Raw genomic sequence first — 22,634 nt, 5'->3', positions numbered from 1 at the left:
CAAGTATTTTCATAAATGCAATAAACAACCAAACTGTTTGACTACATCTTTATAAAATAAACATACCTTACAATGTTCTGGTTTTCTTTTCTTTTGCTCTGTGCTATCCTTGTAAAAAATTGTTTCAGTGAATATGGACTTACAACTACAATGGTAACACCAGCTCTTCCAAATGGAAGACTTGCATAAGGTGGTGTGATTCAAAGGATAGAAAACAGAAAAAAAAAAAGTGAAAATATCTTTGCAAAAAGGCAAAATTTTACCCTTTTTGACAAGACATTTTAAAAGGAACTAAAAGCCACAACTTACCAAAGGTTCTTCCACATTTTCATTTGATTGAACTGTAAATGCAGAGATATCCTAAACATAGAAATGAAAAACAATAATGTAAAAATATTTGAGACAGTATATTTGCAGGTGTCCATCAAAGACCTGATTTTTTAATGGTTTATTCAGATAAAATCACTAAGTACATTTACATCGAATAAAGATAGCAAATAAATGGAATTAATATGATATTTATATTTATTTAGATTATCTGAGTACTATTAATACTAACACTATTATTTTTTCAATTTTATATTCAATGTTTCTAAACCAACATTTTTCACCTCACTAAAGGTAGTGAATATATGTGATTCACACCCTTCATTAAATACATGTGATTCACAAGGACTTAATTTAAGGTGCAATGCACTTCTAAGTTGAAGAACTCTGAATCCCAGATTACGCATGGCTGTGCCTGCAGAGTACACCAGCTGTAAGGTACTTCCCTCTTGATCATGGGCTTGGGTTATTATCATCTGAATAATAACTATAGCAATTACAAATACAAAATTTTACCTGTACTAAGTAGAAAAATGGAGGTGTTTCCCAACATCTCGCTCACTCAAAACAATTAATTTGCAAAATACTGCTGGGCCAAATTATTTTCCTACCACAGAGGAGAGAGAAAATACATATTTTCTCCAGATAAACATTTTGCCTTGATTATCAGATCCTTGTGCTTTGCCCCTTCCATCTGGATCCTTTACTACACTAAATACCCTGGAACAGAACGGTTAATCATATGGAGAGACTCATTTCCACCCTCATGTAAGCTGAGACTTTTTGGGTACTTTTAAAATTTGGTGTACAGGGTGTGCTGTGGTTGAGTCAGTCTCTAAGAGAATGTTGGAAAATAATGAGGCCCTAGGTAATCCACCAGAAATTTGGGATCTTAATACAACCCGGTAATCTGAAAGCATAAACACGGTGTGTTTATGTGCTGTATCTCTGTACTGAGTACCACAGACTCACCATCAGCACCACAGCAGATAAATAACTTAGGTTAAACTTTGAGAGTAAAATGTATCTTAAGTGAAAATGAAGAAAAAAATAAAACCTACTACAAATTTACATACAGAGGTACTAAAAATAGTGTGCTTTACAGCATTTTGGGATTGTGAGAAAAATAATCCACAAAAGAGCACAATAAAACAGCTAGACTAGCCATTTTAGGAGAAAATAGTTGTCCTACCAAGGTAATCAGATTTTTTGCTTTAGACTCAGTTAGGCCAAGAGTCCTAAGGGTATTAGAATTTTTCCAGCAACATCTAAGAATTTCTGACAACAGACAAGGTCTGGATTTGAGACAGAATGATGTCTCAATGCAGCTTGTCTGTAGAACAGATTTCCTGAATTTGTATAGCCAGTTCTAGTGCCTTTCCAATAGCACAGAAAAAAAAAATGATCTCAAAACTTGTTTATTTCTTACCTGTGCAAATCCATTAAATGCTATGGTGGATGCCTAAGTAGAAGTGAAGATCAGAACAAATTATCTTTTGTTTACTAAATCTGAACATGAGTTAAAACATTTTTATTCACAAAATAAAAATGTAGGCCAGACATTAAAAAAAAGGAACAAAAAAGAAAAAAGAGAAAAAAAAAAAAAGAAGGGTAAGCCAGTAAGAAATTTTTACAACAGTGGTATTTGATAATAGACGTCACAGGCTTAAAGAAAATGACAAAAAGAAAAAGCAGAGTACCTTAAATATTAAAAAAAAAAATTAAAAAAAAAAGACCAGGTGCATTTAAACATCTACAGATAAAACACAAAAGCTGCCAGACACAATGTGTCTTCACAATTCAATGCTTCATTCACCATTTTGAAATGCATTGTTTTCAGCCTGCTTGAAGGGCTGAAGGGCACCACACCATGAAGAGTTGCATGGCAATTTTTCAAAAAAAGAATAGCATGGACTTAGGAAGGAAACACACAAATGGAATGTTTTTAAACAACAAGCTTATGCATGGCCTAAGGAACTTTTTGGCTAGACTACACTACACACTGGGGTAGGTACCTCTTCTTTATCAGCCTCAATTTCCTGGTACAACAATCCATATCTCCGGTTAGCAATTTCATCTTCAGATAAATCTGAGTTGTTGGTCTCATTGTCTTTAGGACTAGTTGAACTCTCGGTGCTAGCATTTCTGGAATTTCCCATTTGAAACAGAGACAAGGGTCTAGCTATGTCCTTGCTCGGTCCAGGATTGCTAATGCCTGCCTGCTCCCCGGGCAGACCTTGTTTTACTAGCGCCTCCTGAATTACATGGCCTGTGCTTGCACCTACTTCCCCCCAGCTGTTATCAGCAGCTCCTAGGTCTTCTGTAGACCATTTATTACTAATGCCTAACCAAGCATTTTCCATGTTACCTTCCTCTGAGTTTTCCTGCTTGGGGAAAAAGGGCCAATTGTCCAGTCCATTGGCTTGGCTATCTGACAGACTAGAAAAACCCCAGGAATCATTACTAACTGTTGGATCCCAGTTTGCCAGCCAGGGCTCTGTTTCCAAGGCTTCAGGGACACCACTGCTAATCACTTCAGTGACTGCTGTTGCTGTCCTATCTGTCACTAGGTCATCTGCATTATCTAGGCAAGGATTATCACAGCTTGTGCTGGCAGCATCAGCTGCCTTGGGCAGCAGTGTCCACTGTTCTTCAGCAGCAGCTTGATCTTTAGTACCAGTACTACCATTTGGGAGGTGGGAGATGCTATTATCTTCAGTTCCTTTACCAGACTCTTCTGCATTGAATAATTCAGCATCACATAGATCACTTCCAGTATCTGGAGGGTACTTGCCTGTGTGGTCTAGGTCAACATGTGCCCTCATGTTAATACACTCCATGGATGTACTCTGTCCATTACCACTGTCACTTTGATCTAAGGCCTCCTCAAATGTATTTTCATGGTCCTCATCCCAGATACCAAGGACTCTCTCAGGTTCAGAGCCAGTGCTTTCTATAGTCTTACAGTTGTACACCCCTATTTTGTCCCCACTTTCCAGCCCTGTGCTCAACGATGGTATTTCTCTATCCGTCTCCTCAATGACACTGACCTGTTTGAATTCTTCTTCTGTAGAGTTCTCTAGGTTAGCGCCACTAGCTCTCCCAGTATCCCCATAATTATCTTCAAACTCATGTAAACCTTCTACCTCTGTGCTGACTAGAATTTCAAGATCTGATTTTGCTAAACCGTTATGAAATTCTGCCTCACTGCTTCCTTTGGTTTCATAGCCTTGCTCTTCCAGTTCCTCTGTATGTTCTACCTCCTTGTAGTTAGCTCCAGTCTCTACCTTTTCACTTGGCTTGACACCTGCCCACTCGTCTTCCTCATGCTCTTCCTCTGCCTTTTGCACATCACATGGGAGTGGTTCATCCAACAAGCTATCAGTTCCCAGGATGGGTGCCTCAAAACTGGTTACATTCTCTAAAGGCTGATTGGTCACCACATCTTTCCACACGACACTTTTGGCATCCAACTGGTCCTCCAGTGAAGTCCTCTGGTTTTCGCTTACAGAAGCTGGCCCTGGTGCAGCATCCTCCTGCTCACCTACCGCAGGCCAAACATTAGCAGGCAGAGTACCCATGGATTCGCTTGAGGTTTGCTCTGCCCCGGGGAAAAGCAAAGAACTGCCTGCAGTAATTTCCTGGCTGATACTGGGTGTGCTAACATCTAGGCCCCAGCTGAGTGAACCTAGATCAGTTTGAGATCTGTTAGTATCTTCAGATGACCCACTGTTTGGGGTTTCCTCCATGATCAGGTTACACAGGGAAAGACTTTTTGAAGAATCAGGCTTTAAGCAGACAGAAAAGCAAAGAAAAAACACAAGATGAAAAAGATAAAGGCGGACTTGATGACAAAACACAACATCTATATTTTACAAGAGCAATTTAAATCTAAAGAATGAAATGACTAGATTAGGCAATTTTAGGAAAAGCTATGTGATTTGCAACATCTGAAGGCAATAAATTGTAATGCAAAAGAGCAGCACTGATACACAAAACCAGAAAACTATGCATTACACCACAATGATTAAAGAAGTCTCTAGAGTGGTTGTGATTTTGGAGGGAGGTTTGCTTACCGGCTGCACCAATTCGCTGCTTGTCTGTATAGAACGAAGTCATACACATAAAACACAGAAAAGAAGAACATGATTTACTTTGATACAGCAGCAGTTCATTAATTAGGAGCTCTCTTACCAGCTGCAGTTACCTATCAGAGTGGGGAAGGAGCGGCAGGTCCTTTCCCACCACTCCACCCAAGACTAATTCTAGGCCTGTGAATTTCAAACCTCTGAATTACATTATAAAAAAAGTTCTTCATGTATGTTGAATATTGATCACCTCTTGCTTTCCCCTGTGAGTCACCAACATTTTTATTTCAAATGTTTAGCTATGAAGCACACCGGACTTTTTAAAAAAGAGAGAAAAGATGAAAAAATTATAATACATAATAAATAAATACATAACATTAAAAACAATAAATAAAACTGTGCAGAAAGAAGACATTAATAAAGCTATCTAATCTAAGTTTAGAGCAATACATGCTCAACATTTCTGGTTTATTTCATGTGGTCCAGATATTTGCAGCCTTGAAATTTTGGCTAGACTACATACATGACTGTTTTTATCAAGCCTTATTTAATCTCACTCAATAAAAGGACATACGCATTTAATGTACATCATACGTGGAATGTGAAAAAAACAGTGCTGTGTATCTGAATATGTTCACAGATTTCTGTACTGGCTGAAGCTACAAAAGGTCAAACATGAACATATCAGGCTCCATGTCAAGTCAACCCAGGAAACTCCATTACATATAGTCAAAAGAAAGCTCACAAAAATGGGTTGTTTTCTTCCTGCAGATCATTTAATGTGATTTGGCACCAGGAGGAAGAAGGAAGGATTCATTCAGTTTCCTATAGCAGTGTTTTCTTTTGGGAGTAACTCCAGTTCACTGTATTTCCCACAAAGACAAATTCTGTCTTTACTCCTGGTTTTGAGAAAATGGTTGTCCACTGGGTTAATGGACACCGTCAGGTATTTAAAACAAGTGACTTATATCCATTATTACCTTCTAATAGCTATACTTTGGGCATAATAAAAGCAACACACTTAGCTGTAGTGATTATGAATCTTTTAGCCTACATTTCTGACATCCTTTAGGTTTTGTAGGCTAAGAAACAGATTATTTTTTGTTGTTGTTAGTTTTAAAAGATACTGAGTGGCTTCATATACTTGAAAGAGTTTTTTCATGGTCTGTGAATTCTTTATCTTGGATTTTGGCAAAAGAATTGTAAATCTGAGTTTAAGTTACAAAATCAGAGGCACAGAAATACTATTATGCATGTCAGGCTTACCGTCCATAGATCCCATGGCAATGTCTAGAAAAAGTAGTGAAAAAAAGAGCTTGTCAGAAAAATACCATCCCTGTACACTATGTCCAGCATGCTACACAACAATGCTCATTAAACGAGGAGAACTTATTTATAAGCATGCTTATAGTACATACATATTTTATATATTAGCACATGTCCACGTGTGTGTGTGTGTCTGTACATATCTGCATAATACTTTTGGTTATAAAGGATGGGAAGTATGCAATGCATTGTGGTATTTTCCACTTCAAAGTACTTGTTGCTTTCCAGCAAACTCACATTGCTGTGTGCATGAGTAATGGCCAGGTTTGGAGCTGGGGACTGAGTGACTTTCAATAGGTATACGAGCCTCTGCAAGGTGTCAGCCTTAAAGAGATTACAAAGTTGGGGTTTTCTAGCCAGTCAAAAATGACAGAGCTATCTACTGAAAGTAGCCTTCCTCAAAACACTGACACTAGAAAGGAAAATGGCATACTATTTGTGAAAGGAAATAAGAAAGTTGACTAATATTTTCTTTTTCTTGTCCAGTCTGTTAATCAATGCTAGTGACCTCTCAACAGAAGAGCTAAACAGACAAATGAAAAAAAAAGCAGCAGACTTCATGCCAAATATTTATAGCCCACCACATGAGACGGAACTCTGCTGGTTCGTATCAAAAGAGAAGAGAACCAGACAGATTTAGAAAGGTCCCTTCTAATGCAGCCATAGAAACAGAAAAGCAGCTGAAGGAAGGACAGACCAGGGCTCACCTACGGTGGTTGAATCACCCTGGCAGAGCAGTGGAGGGAGGTAATTAATTAAATTAACAACAGACAAGTCATGCCAGGCCTTCCAAGGCATCATGCACAGATGACTACGCCTGTCTTCACATTCACACCTCAGCTGTTTGCTGAATGGAAAATATCCATGACTGAAGCAAAAACTATACACATATGGAAATACTATATAAGGCTCTCTTCTTAATCTCCCTACAAGCACAGGGCTCTGCAGCCACAGGTTTCATTCCCTCTATACTGCCATAGTAATGACCCTGTCAGCACCAGGGAAAACAAGACCCAGACTGCAGGGCTGTCTTCCCTTCTAAAATCACGGTGTTCTGACCCACCCACAGCTCTTGTAGATGTGGGCCATTCTTTCTCATATGCCTTTGTTCTGCAGAAAGGTGAAAGGAGCGAGTAAAGGTGCTCAGTGAATTCTTCCTATGGCTCTAGATGAAAAGTTACTATGTAACTTTTTAAATATAAATTTTCTACAAAAATTATATTCTGTATTTTGTGGCATAGTTGAATATAAAATAACTGGTTTTCACCAAAGTAATAAACTTTTCTACAGTCTGTACAATATGGTGTCAGAACAAATATGTTCTGTCATAAAAGTATCTTTTGTTTAATGATCTCACTACTCTAATCAGCATTATTATAAAACAAGCTGAAGGAGTAGTTAGCAAAGTCTCACTTAGTCTTTTCTGTAACTGCTGAATGCTATGGAATGTCATTTGCCTTCCCCTTCCTTTTCTCTGTTTAAAGGGAGAAAAAGCATAATAAGTAAAATGCACAAAGCTTGTGCTAGAATGGAAAACTTCTCGTAGCAAATCTCAATAAGAAAATTCAGCTAATGTTCAGAGTGTTGACAGTACATTCTTTTCTGACAGCACATACCTTGTCAGAGATCACTACAGATCTCATTACATAACTAGGGCTTCACACTGAATAAGAAATTAACTGAGGTAGAGATCAGCAGAGAATCAGGACCATCTCAGCCTTAAAGCTTCTTGTCTTCTCACTCCTTTCCAGTGCTGCATTTCTGAACAGCTGATAAGTCTTCTCATGTCTCACAGAACAAGCCAGATTAATGATAGGTCTTGCTAACAGTGTATTAACATCGTTTCTTTGTGTACAAAACAGGAATACAGACATGCTGGCCATGAGATCTCCCCTACTTTGCTACCTGCCCTCTGGGTAGTGAGGGTGAATTCTACATTTTAAAATAGCATATCCTGCAGGATAAGCCAATGAATATCAGCAACTTGATATATTAGCATTTTCTTTTTTTTTTTTTTTTGGTTTTCATCTTTTTTTTCATATTGCTGCAAAAACTACCATTAGAAATATTACTATTGAATGTAGACTTTTAATAACACAACATTCTACAAGAAAACACCCTATTCCATACTCTAATTTTCCTTGAGATTAGGTCTAAAGTAGATTAACAGCAAAAGCACTCAGATCATACCACTGCTTGATACAGAAACTCCATTACAGTAAAGCAACTACATGCTGACTCCATGAGACCTAGGTCCTCTAAGGCATCTTTCCAGACATGAAGAATCAAAGTCAGGTCAGAAAAGTTGCCAGAAAAACAAGCACTGGAGAATAATAATGTTTACACTAAGAGTTATTATAACGATGGACAGGAATAGCATGCTAAAGTCAAGGCCAAGATACCAGCAACCATTCTCATCAGCAGACATCTCATTTTACCACCTAACAATTTCCTCTCCTTCCAATACATCATCAAGTACATAGTTACTGACGGGAAGACAGAAGGCTGACTTGTGCTTCTCAGGAAGATAAAATTTTCAGATACTTCCTATTAATTCATGAGACAAAGCTTTTCTACCAAACACAGTATATTGCATTCATACACTTTGAGTATGTTGAGGCAAAGAGATACCTGAGACATGGGTGAATGACCAGCTCCTGTAGATACTGCTTCTGGCTTGAAAGGGTCGAAGTCCAAATCCAGTAACGATTCCTCTTTCTTAGCTTCAGGTACTTCATTCTTTCAGAAGAGAAATATAATTCTTGAAAAACTTATCTTTTAAAAGCTGCTATGGGCAGTAAAATATTAAAATGATCAAGAAAAAAATAAAACACTCCACAGATTTACTAGCTGTGGTGCACACAAAGGGGAGGAAGCTCTGAAGATTTTCCTGAGCTTTAGCACAAGTCTTACTTTTATGAGATTCACTCTTATGATGTCTTTGTTTTCTCTGTAGTAGAGCTTTGCCTTTTCAGGCTAAACAGTCACTGCCCTTTCAAAGAAGTGTTGAGTGTGCATCACTTGATGGTGAAGGCCCTTTTAAAGGGCTTTGAGACATACATCAAAGTTAAATAATACATAAATGACACCCAATGTCCATACATTCTAATAAGTTAGTCTCTCCCCAAACACAAACATTAGTAAAAAGCCAATACAGAAGGATCTAAAGGCATTTGAATTAAGTTTTAATTCTGAACATGTATAGCAATTTACAATTAATGTTGTCTTTGGCTCTAAACTTTAGGAAACATCTGACAGTAAGGCACTGAAAGGTTGCCCAGTAAACCTGCCCACTGAAAGGCTGCTAAGTAAGGTTGCCCAGAGTAGTCATGGATATTCCATCCCTAAAAGTGTTCAAAGCCAAGTTGGATGGGGCTTTGAAGAACCTGGTCTTGTGAGAGCTGTCCCTGTCCATGGCAGAGGGGATGGAACTAGAGGATCTTTAAGGTCTCTTTCAACCAAAACCATTTAATGATTCTATGATATGCTCTTATTAAACCAGATTACCATGGTAGAGTCTTTTTTGGTTTGCAATTAATAAATTAGCCAAGGCCTCTGAGGTCACTATAAAAATATATACACATATATATGTTCAATGGGCTACAGGTCTTTTCTGCTATAAATTAACCTGAAAAAACTATTGGTGTGTTTCACCATAGAGTTATTAGTGAAACTATATCTGAGATTTAATAATCATTAATTGTAAATATTCTAGGCAAGCATCTTGGTCTTGCTAACAAGTACTACCTACTGCTAGTTGTTCAGTTAAACAGTGAGAGAGCTTGTATGACTGGGCAAGTCTACTGCAATGTGGCACATATAAACCCAGCAAAACTAGGAGATAATAATAATCATAGTGATGATGACAATGATAGTGAAATTAATGAGCAAAGACTTTGTTATTAAAACATTTAAGAGTATAAACGTTCCAAATTACTGTTACTATTGGTAAACAGATGTTCAAAGTTAGGTAATTAATGGCTTCCGTTATGCCACAAAACACCTTAACTCTCTGTGTGATCTGCAAACATGGTCAACAGAGCTACTCAGCTCCCATGTTGGGAATGACAGAGTGACCTAGAACTCTTCAGTTTATAAGAGGTGCTAGGGGTGATGTGATAAGGGGTGATGTGATATGGGGTGATGTCTACACCAGTGTGAGAGGCAGAGAGGTTTGGCTACTCCCTGATTCTTCAGGGAGGCAGGAAAGCAGTTGGCAGCAAAGTTGATGGGGGAAAATGTAAAATAAAGAAGTGGTGCTGCTCCATGTGGCACAGGGTCCAGCTGGGGACCTTCTTGGCTTCAGGTAATGTGAATGTGAAAAATGTACACATGCTGAAAGAGTGAATAAATTTGTGGCAAAGTAGTCTGCTTACTAAATTGGTAGAAATCATGTTGAGGAAACCCCAGAGCAGCAAAAGAATGGAGGCTAAGAGACTAGTAGAAGAGGGTGTCAGGAGTACCAACACTGCTTGCCCTCATTTGTCTTCTTCCTTTGGCCTGCTGGCATCACTGGTGATGAAGGATAACTGGTCTGATACACTGAAGCCAGCATTATAGTCTCACACTTTAAAAAGTCAAACCCACCACTCCGACCAGTGACCAACATTACATTTATTCTCTCATGCCTTCCATCGAGTGTATTTAGATTTTGTCACATATGCTCTTGAGGCACTAATACTCATATGGTCATACAACTTGATGAAACAACAGCATGTGCTGGCATATAATCAGAATTGGATGGAGACATAAAAGATATCTCCTTTCACTGAGGTTTGAGAATGAAATTGCTACCTTTCAGGACTGAATCAAATTAACAGGAGTCTTCCTTAGGCCACAGACCAGATAAGGTATTGGAAGTCACAGGGTATTGATCACTGATTGCCAAGTTACCCATGCCCCTCAGACCAAAATGAAGAGAATGCTCATCTTGACTTTAATGACAAAGCCCCAAATAAACATACAGAGTACCTAAGATACTGCATTACTCGGAGATGCAGGAGAAACAGGAACCTCAGGAAATCCCTCGATAAGGGACAAAGCTATGACTGCCAAATATACTGTATTTATTCCACAACAGCATGATGAAGCATGAATAAATTAAACATTTGAAAGAGGCAGCTGTGGCAGAAGCAAGGCTGTACCTCTCAGAGGTATATACAAGGTGTGAAGAAGGCAAAGAAACCTTCAAGGACTACAAGAAACGTTACCCTCTCTCTGTACAAGCCTTAAAATAGCTTTAGCAGTCATGGACCATTCACTTTAGAGCTGTCAGGTACACTCAGACACAATATGTATCTGTAGGGAGCATATAAAGGCCTACAATGTCCAAATTAGTAACTGGACAGTAGGGAGGAATGTGATATGAAGAAAAGGAGACATAAAGCAAGGAACACACATTTCTGAATCATCCTTTCATCTGGTCAAACAGATATTTCATCTTCTCACCTCCTTCTTTTACTAGGCAGTAATTAAGTCCATTTTTGACAATGAATAATGTGAATAACTGTTGAATCAGTGCACAAATATTCAACATCACCAAGCAGAGCTGCCTTTCACCATCTTGCACTAATGCAGTGAATGCATCAGTACTGCTTAGTAAAGAAGGAGGAACAACAACAATTACAGGATATTTGTTTTTCAAGAAACAAAAATTTGGCCTATTTGTAATCCTCTCCCAAACACTGTACTAAAGCAGCAAAGCTCTTCTCATCTGTCTCTTGGTTTTGTGCCTCTGCAGGACCAGTGTCTGCAGGAGCAGTGGTGGTCCCTTGGGAAGTACCACTGGCAGGCTCTGCAGGCCAAATAGCTTTCTCCATACTGCTCAACAAGGGCTTAGAGAGTTTGGGAGGAGCCCTAAACATAAGAGGAGTAAGCCCATATTTCCTGTGGAATTCATGCTTTATATTTTCCTTAACTGGTTCACATACACAAGGATACAAAATCTATACATCACATTATTTGAGTATGCCTGTACATACTCAGAGATCTTAAATATAGCAAAGATGCTTTAGTGATGCAGGTGGGTTTTGTGGAGGCAGAAGTGCAAATGATTGATGAGAAGGTGGTCAGGGAATAGCTTAGGATACTTCCTGGTCATTGACTGTGGAGGAGGGAAGGACATAAGTCACTCACTAAAGGGAGATCCATTTTCCTTGAGAGACAAGGAAAATATTTCAGTTCTCAGAAGCACGCCCACTTTAATTATGCCATTCCATTTCTATGCCAATCTCTCACAGAAAGGCTATAAGGATTCTGGAAATGTGACTTACACTAATTTAAAGCCTTGTTCTGGTGTCATCTCTTAATGGAAAAGCAAACCAGTTTCATTTCTGCTTCCTTGGATGGCCTGACGTACACATGTTAGTTAGATACAGTATTTAATGCAAGGGGTCAATATCTAGCACAGGTTACACCAACTCTTACCACTGATTTCAAGGTTCATGCTCCTACAGTAATTAATTCCTATGAAGGCAAGGTACATTGATGCCTGACATCTCCCTTCAGAAAGAGTGCCTACCAGCAGCTACATTCTGGGAGTAGCCTTTAATTCTTTAATTGTTTATTTTAACTTGAAGGAAAAGAAGTCCTTTCCAAATAGATCTCTACACACAGCAATGCCTGTTTCTCCCTACCACAAGAAAACAAAGCATCGCATGTTCTAATTGTATAAAATGCATTTTTCATTGCTCTGCCTTTGTTCTCCTGTGTTGTCAAATGAGTTAGAAGAAACCAATAATTCAAATGAAAACAGACATTCCTACATTCTGCATAAGCTTCAGATCTACATACTATCCAATCTATCAGATGCAGGCTCGGATTTCAGAGTCACAGTTACAATGAAAGAAAGGGTCCATTATTGCAAAAAAACATAATAATTTTAATTATGTAAAAGCTGAATAGCTGATTACAAATTTTATGGACTTATTTTGCACAATTCTGGCTTTTCTGTTTATTATATGTAACTTAGAAATATCATTATAAGATAAAATGAATTTTGAACCCTTCTCTACTGCACAGCTACTGTTTCTATGAGCAAAGCCAAGTGAATGAAACATCTAGCTGGTTTTTATACCTATAAAAATCAGTCGAGTTTCATTTTTTAAAAATCACTCAACAGAAAGACAGAATACTCTTAAATGAAGGAAACAGAAGAGATTTTGATGAAGGAAACAGAAGTAATGAAGGATCTCTGAAGTTTCACTTGAGATGCTTAGCATTAAAAAAAAGCATCTTAGATCAACTCTCAGCTAGTAACACAACCTGGATGCCTTTAAATCTCAAACATGACTGTATCACAGTATTTTCAGTCAGACCTCTCAGAAACTGCTCTTTTTTTCAATATGTTAGCAGTGTCAGCCCTTTTGAGTGATTATGTGTGGCCTATTCAAAGGCAAAACATCATATGTGTAACTCTTTCATGATAACAGAAAGTGGTAATTGTGCCTCTGCCTTGTACCTTCGCCCTCCTCCTCCTCCCCCCATGAAGATCAGCCCCCAGGGCTGAAGTCTTGGAGAACTTAGGGTGATTACATGGCTGGACTGCTACACAATTCACTGAGGCTTACCTGTGATGGGGTTGTCACATTGATTTCTGGGACAAAGTTGTCGTCAAATAAGTTAATGATGTTCTCCTGTTGCAACTCCTTTGTGGGTGTGAGCTTAGGCAGTGGTGGGACTGGCGGACCTTTCCTCAGCTAGGCAGACAGCAAAAATGTCACAAACTAGTTCAGGCATAAAAGAAAATCTTTAAACTAGACCTAAACAAATTGTCTTAGGTTTTTACTTTGGTTGCTTCACCCTAAATAAGCCATGGGAATAAGCCATGTATGGAATGGAACTGTTTAGCTGTTCACCACCAAGTACTTGGAAATAAACATTATGGGAAGAGCAAAACAACCCTATGCTTCAAAGTCATTAAAACTCAAGGTTTCAGATTTGATACAAAAGCAAGTCCTGGTTGGTTTTTTCTGTTGCAACAGGCACCCAGTGCAAGACACTAGCTCTTCTATGTGGCCCATAGCTGGAACAATGCCTCTGCAGCTTTTTGGCTTCTTGAGTTCATCTGTGTTTAGCTTTGGGACTTTGTCACTGCCCACCTGTTGCTAGCCTCAGAGTGTACTTAATGCTAGGGCCATATCATCTCTGGGACCTATGGCACTTCAAAGGTGCCTAGTTCACTACATTCCTCCTGCTCTCCAGAGATTCACATACCTATGACAAACTAATTGCTTGGAATAATACAAAATAGTATTGGATAATTTTTAAATCTATCAAAACCCCAAGAAAATAAATCCACAAAAAAAAAAAAAAATCCTCAGGTGGTATAGGGATATAACACCATTGGCACCAGCAAGGCTGAGTCCTACCAGGTGAATACTCAGGCAGTAAGTTGTCACATTTTGGGAGACCAGAGAAAATAAACATGCTCATTAGATACAAAATTAGTTTTCTTCTGATGTGCAGACAGCATAGAAACAGCAATCAGCACAGAAGCTATCCCAATTCCAAAATCATCCAGAACATCAACATGTGTCTTTGAAGTATCATATACAACTCATGCTACAGATGGAACCGATGAATGAAACCAATTCTTATTTTACCAATACTAGTGAGAATAGAACTTACTCCATTGATTACAACAGTGTCAAACTTCCCAATCAGTGTTTAAAACAACCAATAAGACTTTAACAATCAGTAATTAGCAGAGCAATACTTCAACAAGCTTTATTTTTCATTGTTTTAGAGATTGGCCAGATCAGCGGTACTCATTGGCTAATTTTTCCCCAGGTAAACATAAATTTGAAGATGAATGAAGAGCAGAAATATATAATGTACAAAAATTCACAAGGGGGTTTTAGAAATAGGATTTTCAAACTGTCATTGCTGGTATATAGGTCCTTAGCGACAATGCAACTTTTTAAGAAGTGTTTTGCTTTGTCACTGCAAGTCCCACGAATTCACCAGTCACCTAACATTTTCTTCATTCCCCTAATATAAAAAACCATTCTCTATTCATGTTCTGACACAGACATGAACAGCTGATGAACAGAACAGACTGCAACAGAACCAGTAGCCTCCCTGCCACTACCCAGGCACAGCCTTGATGAAAAATCCACCACATCCACCATCTCAGCCATCTCTCACTGCACAATAGGTCGGGTCCCTGTGCCAGGTATCTCCTTACCTGTGTAGGTGACTTAGGTCGAGCTGGTGCTGGAGACGCTGGTGCCAGCATATGATTGGGACCAGCAGTGGGGCTGGGCAGGGGAGAGACCTCCTCTGGTGGGGACGGTGTTTTTGCAAAGCGCAGTGGACCTGAATCACTAGACAAAAGCAAAGGAATGGCAAGGACATATGTATCCTGTTGACTTATAGCCTTCAAAATCGGATGCAACAGTTGAACTGCATCCCTGATGTAATGTCAGGGACCACAAAAGACAGTACACACTGGAGATGAATGAAGCCACTATATAGTGACTAAAACTAAAATTGCAATTAAAGACAATTAAGATTCAGTGTCAAAAGAAGTTTTAAATTTGAATGATCATGATTTTTGGAACATCTGTTTGCCTGGTCATTCTAACTTGAAGAAAATGAGTACCTGCATTTTTTCAGATTCTGTACTTGAAATACCACTTCACTTATAAATTTATAACTATTATAAAATGTGAAATGGATTTACTGTCTTCATTTCACAGAACACAACACTCTGAAGATAAAAAACCCACAGGAAGGCATAATGAATACTGCAAATAATTTTAAAAGCTCAGCAACTTCAGAAAGGTTTCAATAAAACAGAACACAGTCAAGATTATTATAAAGATATCACTACTTAGAAGGACAAATCACAACAATTAAAAACAAGCTGCAGTCTAGTGACTTCAACAGAGCTCTGCTGATACTAAGAAAAGATCTAATGAAGTAATAGAAAGCATCTGCACTTCCCATGAAAGGACCTGGTGCAAACACTGAGAACATATTCAGCTACCTAGATATGCTTAAAGCTTACAGTGAGGGAGGCTATGAATTACAGTACTCAACAACCACAGTACTCAGCAGAAGCGACTCGTACACGTACGCAGGGAGAGCAGAAGCACTACCCGATCGAGACCACAGCATAAACATGATCCTAATGCTAACACAAGAAAAACCGTTCTTTGGAAGGACAAACTCAGCTCACACTCACCACCTCTTTCTGTGGGAATATTAAAAGAGAAAAAATAAGCAGTCATTAAGAAATTTACGTTCCAGGGTGCAATCTTTGCCTTCAGGACAGAGTACTGAGTAGCACACAAGTTCTTAAGATGTTTCTTTTTATGCAGTTCTTTAAAGGAAAGATTAGATATTGTACTTGTCTAGTATCAACTTCTCATGCACCTAAAATGGAAAGTTATTTTATCTCATGAAGACCCACTTCAGAATCTTTTAGAGTATCATCACTAATAAGGAAAGTCAAAATCTATCCAGATTTTCACACAAGGCTCTGCAAACAGGACAGCAAAAGGATATGTGTAACATAGTAACTGAAGTAACTGAAAGTAACTGAAAAAATGGACTTTTAGAAAGCTTTTTTAAAGTAAGTTAACACTACATTAAATGACATCTAGCAATTTCCAGCAAAAATAATTTTGTTGCATAATTCTTTTGCTCCCAGTGATGGAAGGAATAATTCAGTGGAAACAAGCATGTGCATATTGGACATGGTCTAAAAGACAGAGGCGGATAAAATACCTGCTGGTTACACAATGTGCTTGAAATCTTCCAACACTACATTATTTTACATTGCATAAAAGTGCTTTACAAATCCTTTATGGTAACATAGTCCAGACTGTGAGTCCATCCTAAATGGGCCAAAGTTAACAGTGCCGAAGGCAACATGTAACATACGAGCATGGATTATCACTGAAATAATCTAAAATACTAATTCTAGTGATGTGCTTATAAAGTAGTTCTGAATTTTGCATTATGTCAGAAGCTTCAGATTTCATTCTTTGTTCTTCCAAAGTGAGATTAAAACAAATGGAGGAATATCTTCCATATTTTTGAGGCAGATATTATGTTGCTTGGTTAGTCTTAATTGTTGCTAATCTACCTCCATCTCGAGGGCAAATTAGCAGCAACTATGTCAGGAACCAATTTAATTTTTATTTATGCCTCAACATTTGTAAATTTTCCGGCGTTCTTCTTTTCGCTGCTGATTTATGTCCGGCTGATTTATTACCGGAGATAGCTCCGGGAGGCCGCTTGTTGGGTTTCTCGGCTGTTTAGGCTTGTTAGGTTTTCTGCTGCTGTTTTAGGTGCTCTGCAATTCTCAGGGAATTCCCAGGGATGGCCTTGGAGAGCCGACGCTTCAAAGGACGAGGAGAGACTCCTGATCTTGTCTCGGTCTTGGTGTTTATTAATTGTTTATCTAAAAGATTTTCTTTCAGCCCGACAGAGGTCTGCACAGCAAGCCAGCCATGGGCACACTGCGAGCCCCCGGGGCGGTCACTTATCTTTATACTCGAAGTTACGTATACAATATTTATCATTTTACTCCAATACCTTCTACCCTTATTAACCGGTGCACTTTTAGTAATAACCAATCCCAAAGTGCCACCACCACCACAGAAGATGGAGGCCAAGAAGAAGAAGAACAGGACACGCCCCAATTCCTCCATCTTACTTCTTTAGACCCCCCTGTACCAAAATCCTAAACCCTGTGTTTTACACTTTAATTAACTTATCCCTTCACCATTCACCCAGTGAATTCCTCCCAGTCCTCATACAGGTCTCATCTCCTGTGTAGGATCAAAATCCTGCCACCAGACACTTCTGGCAACATTCCAGGATTCCCGAGCCCCCCAAGGGCGGTCTCGGCCTCTCTGCACCTCCATCCTGAGGTGCTGAGATCCCACAAACATTATCTGGCTTTTGTGTTATAAACCGATTTTCTGACACTGGGTGGAAAATTTCTACATGGGCTGAGCACTAAGATGTGCAGAAGGTGCCTGTGAAAAATGCATGTATTTTATGATTGGCTTTTCGCAAATATTAAAATGAGTATAATATGTGTTGTGTTAGAGAGCAATGCTGCATTAATTTTCTTAAGTACTGTGTTAAATATAGTTTTAGGTTATAAAAATTGTTAAAATAGAAACTATGCTATGTAGGATGTTTTGTTTAAAAGAATGGACTTGCAGCGAGATAGCAGCCACAAGACACCTAGTTCTTTCAGAGAAAAAGAATTTATGGCCTTCTTATCGGAAGAAACAAACTTCTTCCCGCCTCGAAGGCGCTATTAGGATTAGAGGGGAGAAGTTGATGAAGACCAGACGGAATCCTGTGTTTGAATGGAATTTACGCATAATGTATGAGGTGTATGAATATGCAACGGGCTATTGTTCTTAAGGGTTAATCCTTTGTTAACGGGGGTCCTTTTTCGGGCTCCTGCTGCCCAGAAAGAGGTACCCGGACGTCCGTAACTCTTTGTTTTTATTGTCTCATATTGTCTTGATTCAATTTGTCCAAATTGTTATTACTCTAATTGTATTACTATTTTTATAACCATTTTATTGCTATTAAACTTTTAAAATTTTAAAAACAAGTGATTGACGTTTTTCACAGTGCCTAGCACACAGGAGGGGTGGAGACCGCTGACATTACAGTCCCTAAGCAGGCAACCTCTTTAAAGAACGGGGACTTCGCCTGACATTCAATCAGGGCATCCAAACCTTCCCCCGCTGCTTTGCCAGAGCCTCCCTCTGCAGGGAGAAATCCCCGCTGCCCGGCGCAATTTCCCTCACTGGCCAATGGTGGTCCCACAAGGAGCGGCCTGTGGGAGGCGCCTGAGCACATAAAAGCATTGAACGGCGGTCCAACCACCCCCCGCTGCCTGTTCCTGAGCCGAGTGCCTCGTCTAGAGGTTTGCCTCGGTCGGCCCCTGCTGCCTGCTTCTTCCCTGACTCTTCGCCGTGTCTTCCTCTGTTCCGTCTACTCTTCTAAGCTTCGCGGGCTCCCCGCCGCAGCCTGCCCGCCGCTCCGCCCCGTGGCTCGCTCCCCGCGTCCTGCCGCCCCTCGACTGCGGCCATCGCATCCCGGCTGCGGCCATGGCAGCCGCGCTCTCGCGAGAGCTGGGCAGCCTCCCCCGGCGGGGAGCGCGGGCGCCACCTGCCGGTGCATGCCGCCGGTGGAGGCCGCGGCCATGGCGGTAGCGCTCTGGCGCGGGCCTCCTTCCTCCCTCTCCGTCTTTCCTTTCCCTTCTCTGCTTAACTTTCTATCCCTCTCCAGTAGGGACACATATCCTTCTTAATCATTAAATAGTTCTCAGATATAACATTTGCCTCGTTTGTGTTTCATTTTCTCCAAGAAATCCATTTAAAAAATCCCCTATGGTTTCCCTTAGAGTGGGATGTGAAAAGCTGTAAATTATTGTTTGGATTGCATCTGACTAGCTGGGATTAAATGGAAATTCAGGCTTTATATATTAACTCTAAATATCATTGTGTCTTTATAAGTCTCACTGTTTTACATTTCAACATTTTTTGCACATCAGTATTAGAAATAAAATTATGGCAGAAAGGCTACATTTGTTGTAAGTACAGAAAGTACATTTCTGTTGCCAGTACAAGAAATACTGTAGTGGCATCCACTGACCTTTAGAAAGCACCATCTGATTTTAAACTCCTTTTGGTTTTGTGCTTTAAAACAAGATTTTTCTTGAAAGTCTAAAAAGATGGTATTTTGTGACATTCTCTTTATTTCAGGTTTTTTTTTTTTTTCCTTTTATGATGTACCCTCAGATCTTTACTTTTCCTCATAAGTAGATGAGATAAAAGCTTATGTTCAAAGTTTGGGATTCTCACCTAATAATAGGAGCTAAAAATATATCTCAGTATTTCAAGGCTTTAAACAAGTTATGAGAGTTAGCAACATAGCTGATTTTCTGACATTCTGAGCAGCTAAGAATAAATGAGCTATACACTTAGTTGGTGCAAATTGATGTAACACTCTACAATGAACTTGGCTACATTGAAACAGCCTTCATTCTTGTTTGTTTTTGAAAGGACTTTCTAGAAAAATAGTCAGTGAAGAAGGAAGTTTTACATATTTACTCCTGTTGAGAAGAACTTCATCCCAGATACGTTCATCTACCATCCTGAACAAATAATGCCTGTGACCATGTGTAGGTGTTACACATGGTGTAGGTGGTTACTGCCTATGCTGAAACCCACAAAGTCTACAGCAATGCAATTCATTAGAAAGGCAATAAATTCACCTTGGTGCCCCTTGAATGGTGAAGGCCTTGTCTGCATGCTGATCCCCCAGCTTTGTCATCACTTCATATAGTTTGTGACATAACTGTGAAAACAAAACAGTTGCCTGAGTTTATGTGAACAACTATAACCATGATTTAAAAAGACATGATGGAAATTATAAATATGGTTTGATACATGATAACTTGATAACTTTATGTTACAGTATAAAACCTTCCAAAAATTCTGAGTGCCATGCATAGCAAAAGCCTAAACAGAAACCCATCAAAATCCACAGAATCAAAGATAATAGCAGTTCTTAAAAAACATGAGCTGTTTTTTAGAGAACAGGTTCATAAGTATAGCTGACTGCTATGTGAGCTCTGATGAAGGAGGTCATCTGAAGTTTAAAGCAACATGGGCAGCCAAGAAGATCTGTGTTTTCCCCTCAAAAATCTAATCCAAATTTTCACAGAGCTTCAGTAAAGTGAGTTTTCAAAAAAATTTTGGTTCCAATTTGAAGGTTGCTATAGATAATATGTTACTATTTAGCCAGGTACATTCACAAGATCCTCAATGAAACTGCTTGATTTGCCTGACAGTCACTGATAAAATACTGCATTGCTGACAATGCATAAAGCAGACTTGAAGGGAATATTTGACATGTTTTTTTCCTGCTGATTAAATCAAAGAGGTACTTAGCAATTGGACACAGCAAAAATACTGAAGGCAACAGTAAATTATCAAAATAGAAAGGGAATTTAGTGCTACAACTGATAATGCACTGCAGTCCAAAATTGTAGGGGCTGCTCCTTCCTTAAGGAGAGAACAAATATGGCAAGTAGAAATGAATATTATGATTAGAGTACAAATCTGGATCTATGGCAAATTCTCCTGTGTGCCTCTGCTGGATTTTTACTATAAGGTATTTTTCAGCTGTCATGCATATCATAATCCATTATACATGAGATAGTCAGTTTTACTCACTAAAGCTATTTCCTTGTGAAACTTGGCTTCAAGGCTGGACACATTTTTGAAGGTGTTCACATAGAAGCCAATTCGTCTACGAAGGATGGCACAAAGAAAGGAAAAAGAGAATAAAAGGAATGTGTGGGAGGGGCACAAAGGCAGATTAATTAACTGTTTTCTGGACTACAAACAACATTCTTGAGTATTACCCTCAGCAAAACAAATGATGAAATGTCAAAATTTCAGACTAATTTGTAATGATTATTTCCATTAGTGCTAAGATATGTCTTTCACACCATCCAGTCAACCAGTTCACATCAGATGTCTTCAGTTTTTTTTTAAGAAGAGTGGAAAAGCATGGTCTCAACTACAGCACAAGCACAGTAAAGGCAAGATGCTCTGGGCTTCCATCTCCCGCCAGACAGCACACAACCATTTCTTGAAAGGAGAAAGGTACCATTCCAGCCCTGTGAGCCCCTGTGCCCAAATCTTATCACAGCATCAAGGTGATGCAGTTGCATCTTGGGTCAGCTCAGTACAGCCCAGTACAGCCCAGAGATGGGTGTCCCAAGCTCAGCTCAGAAACACATGCACATGTATATAAAAGAAAAGAATTTAATATAGACTAGACATTTCTGTGCATGTTGTCAAGTATCTGCTTACTTGGGCTGAATTATTACATACTTCTCCATTTCAAAAGTAGAAGCTGTTTTCTTATGTTTTGTTTTACTCTTTTTCCTACTTAAAACTTCCATGTATAATTTCTCCCAACTCTGATAAACAAAAATTGTCTTTGGAATAAGTATAAGCCTGAAAAATGTCAACTCAATAGATAATTTCTTCCTGAAGAATTTTAATAACTAAAATAAAGGACTTGAAAGCAATTGCTTACTAATTATGCATATTGCTCAAATTAAATTCTACCTTTCCCTGAGACTAGCTACTGCTTCTTTACACAAAATTTACTGAAGTAAAAGGGCCCTCACTCTAAGTCATTCATATGCAGTTTTACTGTTAGGAGGCCCATAAAACAAATATCCCTAAATGCTAAGAAAGTTTACACTGAAATAGGGAGAAACACAGCAGGGAAATCCTCTGTTGGTCTGAAATTAACAGGATTTAATTTAGAAGGCTGAGAAGACAAAGGATACTTCACATTTTCACTCCAGATTGTCAGCTGTTAAAGAACATAACACTCTAATGATATGCTTATTTTTCTACTGCTTTTGTTCTCCCATTCATATAGTCTGCATTTTCTGTATAAACAATTAATAATTAAACATCTTGACTGAATGACCTATGCCATCAAATCATTTAACATCACAACTATTTAACATCAGTGCAGAACTATAAAATGTGTCTTCTGGTGTAGTTATAATAAAAAATGACCTATAAGTAGACCCAAATCACCACAGACTACTCTGTGCTCTAGCATAATTATTTACCCACTAAATTGAAATATTTTGCATCTCAGAAGGAAGACATGCTAATGAATCTTAAGTGCCAACATACATTGAAAAAAATAAGCATAAATACACTTACATTACATATATTTCTGAAGCACTTGCATACATTTTCCCTTTTATTATTCAGAAAGGTAATGGATGGAATCTTCAACAATCCAGCAATCCATTTTCTGTCAGCTCATAAAAATCCCCTGATTCCCTTTCCTTACTCCCCATTTGAA

General features: G+C 38.9%; 1 protein-coding gene across 2 annotated transcripts in view; it reads right to left on the bottom strand.

Moving 5' to 3' along the window:
• AMPH (amphiphysin) overlaps positions 1–22,634 on the bottom strand; it is a 123,267-nt gene that overhangs the window by 20,755 nt on the left and 79,878 nt on the right. For both annotated transcript variants that reach the window (XM_059483504.1, XM_059483512.1), the window contains exons 8-16: positions 20,966–21,041; positions 20,002–20,084; positions 14,929–15,067; positions 13,310–13,438; positions 8,373–8,480; positions 5,682–5,705; positions 4,404–4,427; positions 1,757–1,789; positions 310–360 (exon numbers count right to left, since the gene is read on the bottom strand). In XM_059483504.1, coding sequence (XP_059339487.1) covers positions 310–360; positions 1,757–1,789; positions 4,404–4,427; positions 5,682–5,705; positions 8,373–8,480; positions 13,310–13,438; positions 14,929–15,067; positions 20,002–20,084; positions 20,966–21,041 — 667 coding nt within the window. The remainder of the gene's footprint in view (positions 1–309; positions 361–1,756; positions 1,790–4,403; positions 4,428–5,681; positions 5,706–8,372; positions 8,481–13,309; positions 13,439–14,928; positions 15,068–20,001; positions 20,085–20,965; positions 21,042–22,634) is intronic.

Source organism: Ammospiza nelsoni, chromosome 1 (genome assembly GCF_027579445.1).
Source record: "Ammospiza nelsoni isolate bAmmNel1 chromosome 1, bAmmNel1.pri, whole genome shotgun sequence".
NCBI classification, from domain to species: domain Eukaryota; kingdom Metazoa; phylum Chordata; class Aves; order Passeriformes; family Passerellidae; genus Ammospiza; species Ammospiza nelsoni.
The sequence above is the reverse complement of the archived record's forward strand: the minus strand, read 5'-3'. Positions and strand labels throughout refer to the sequence as shown.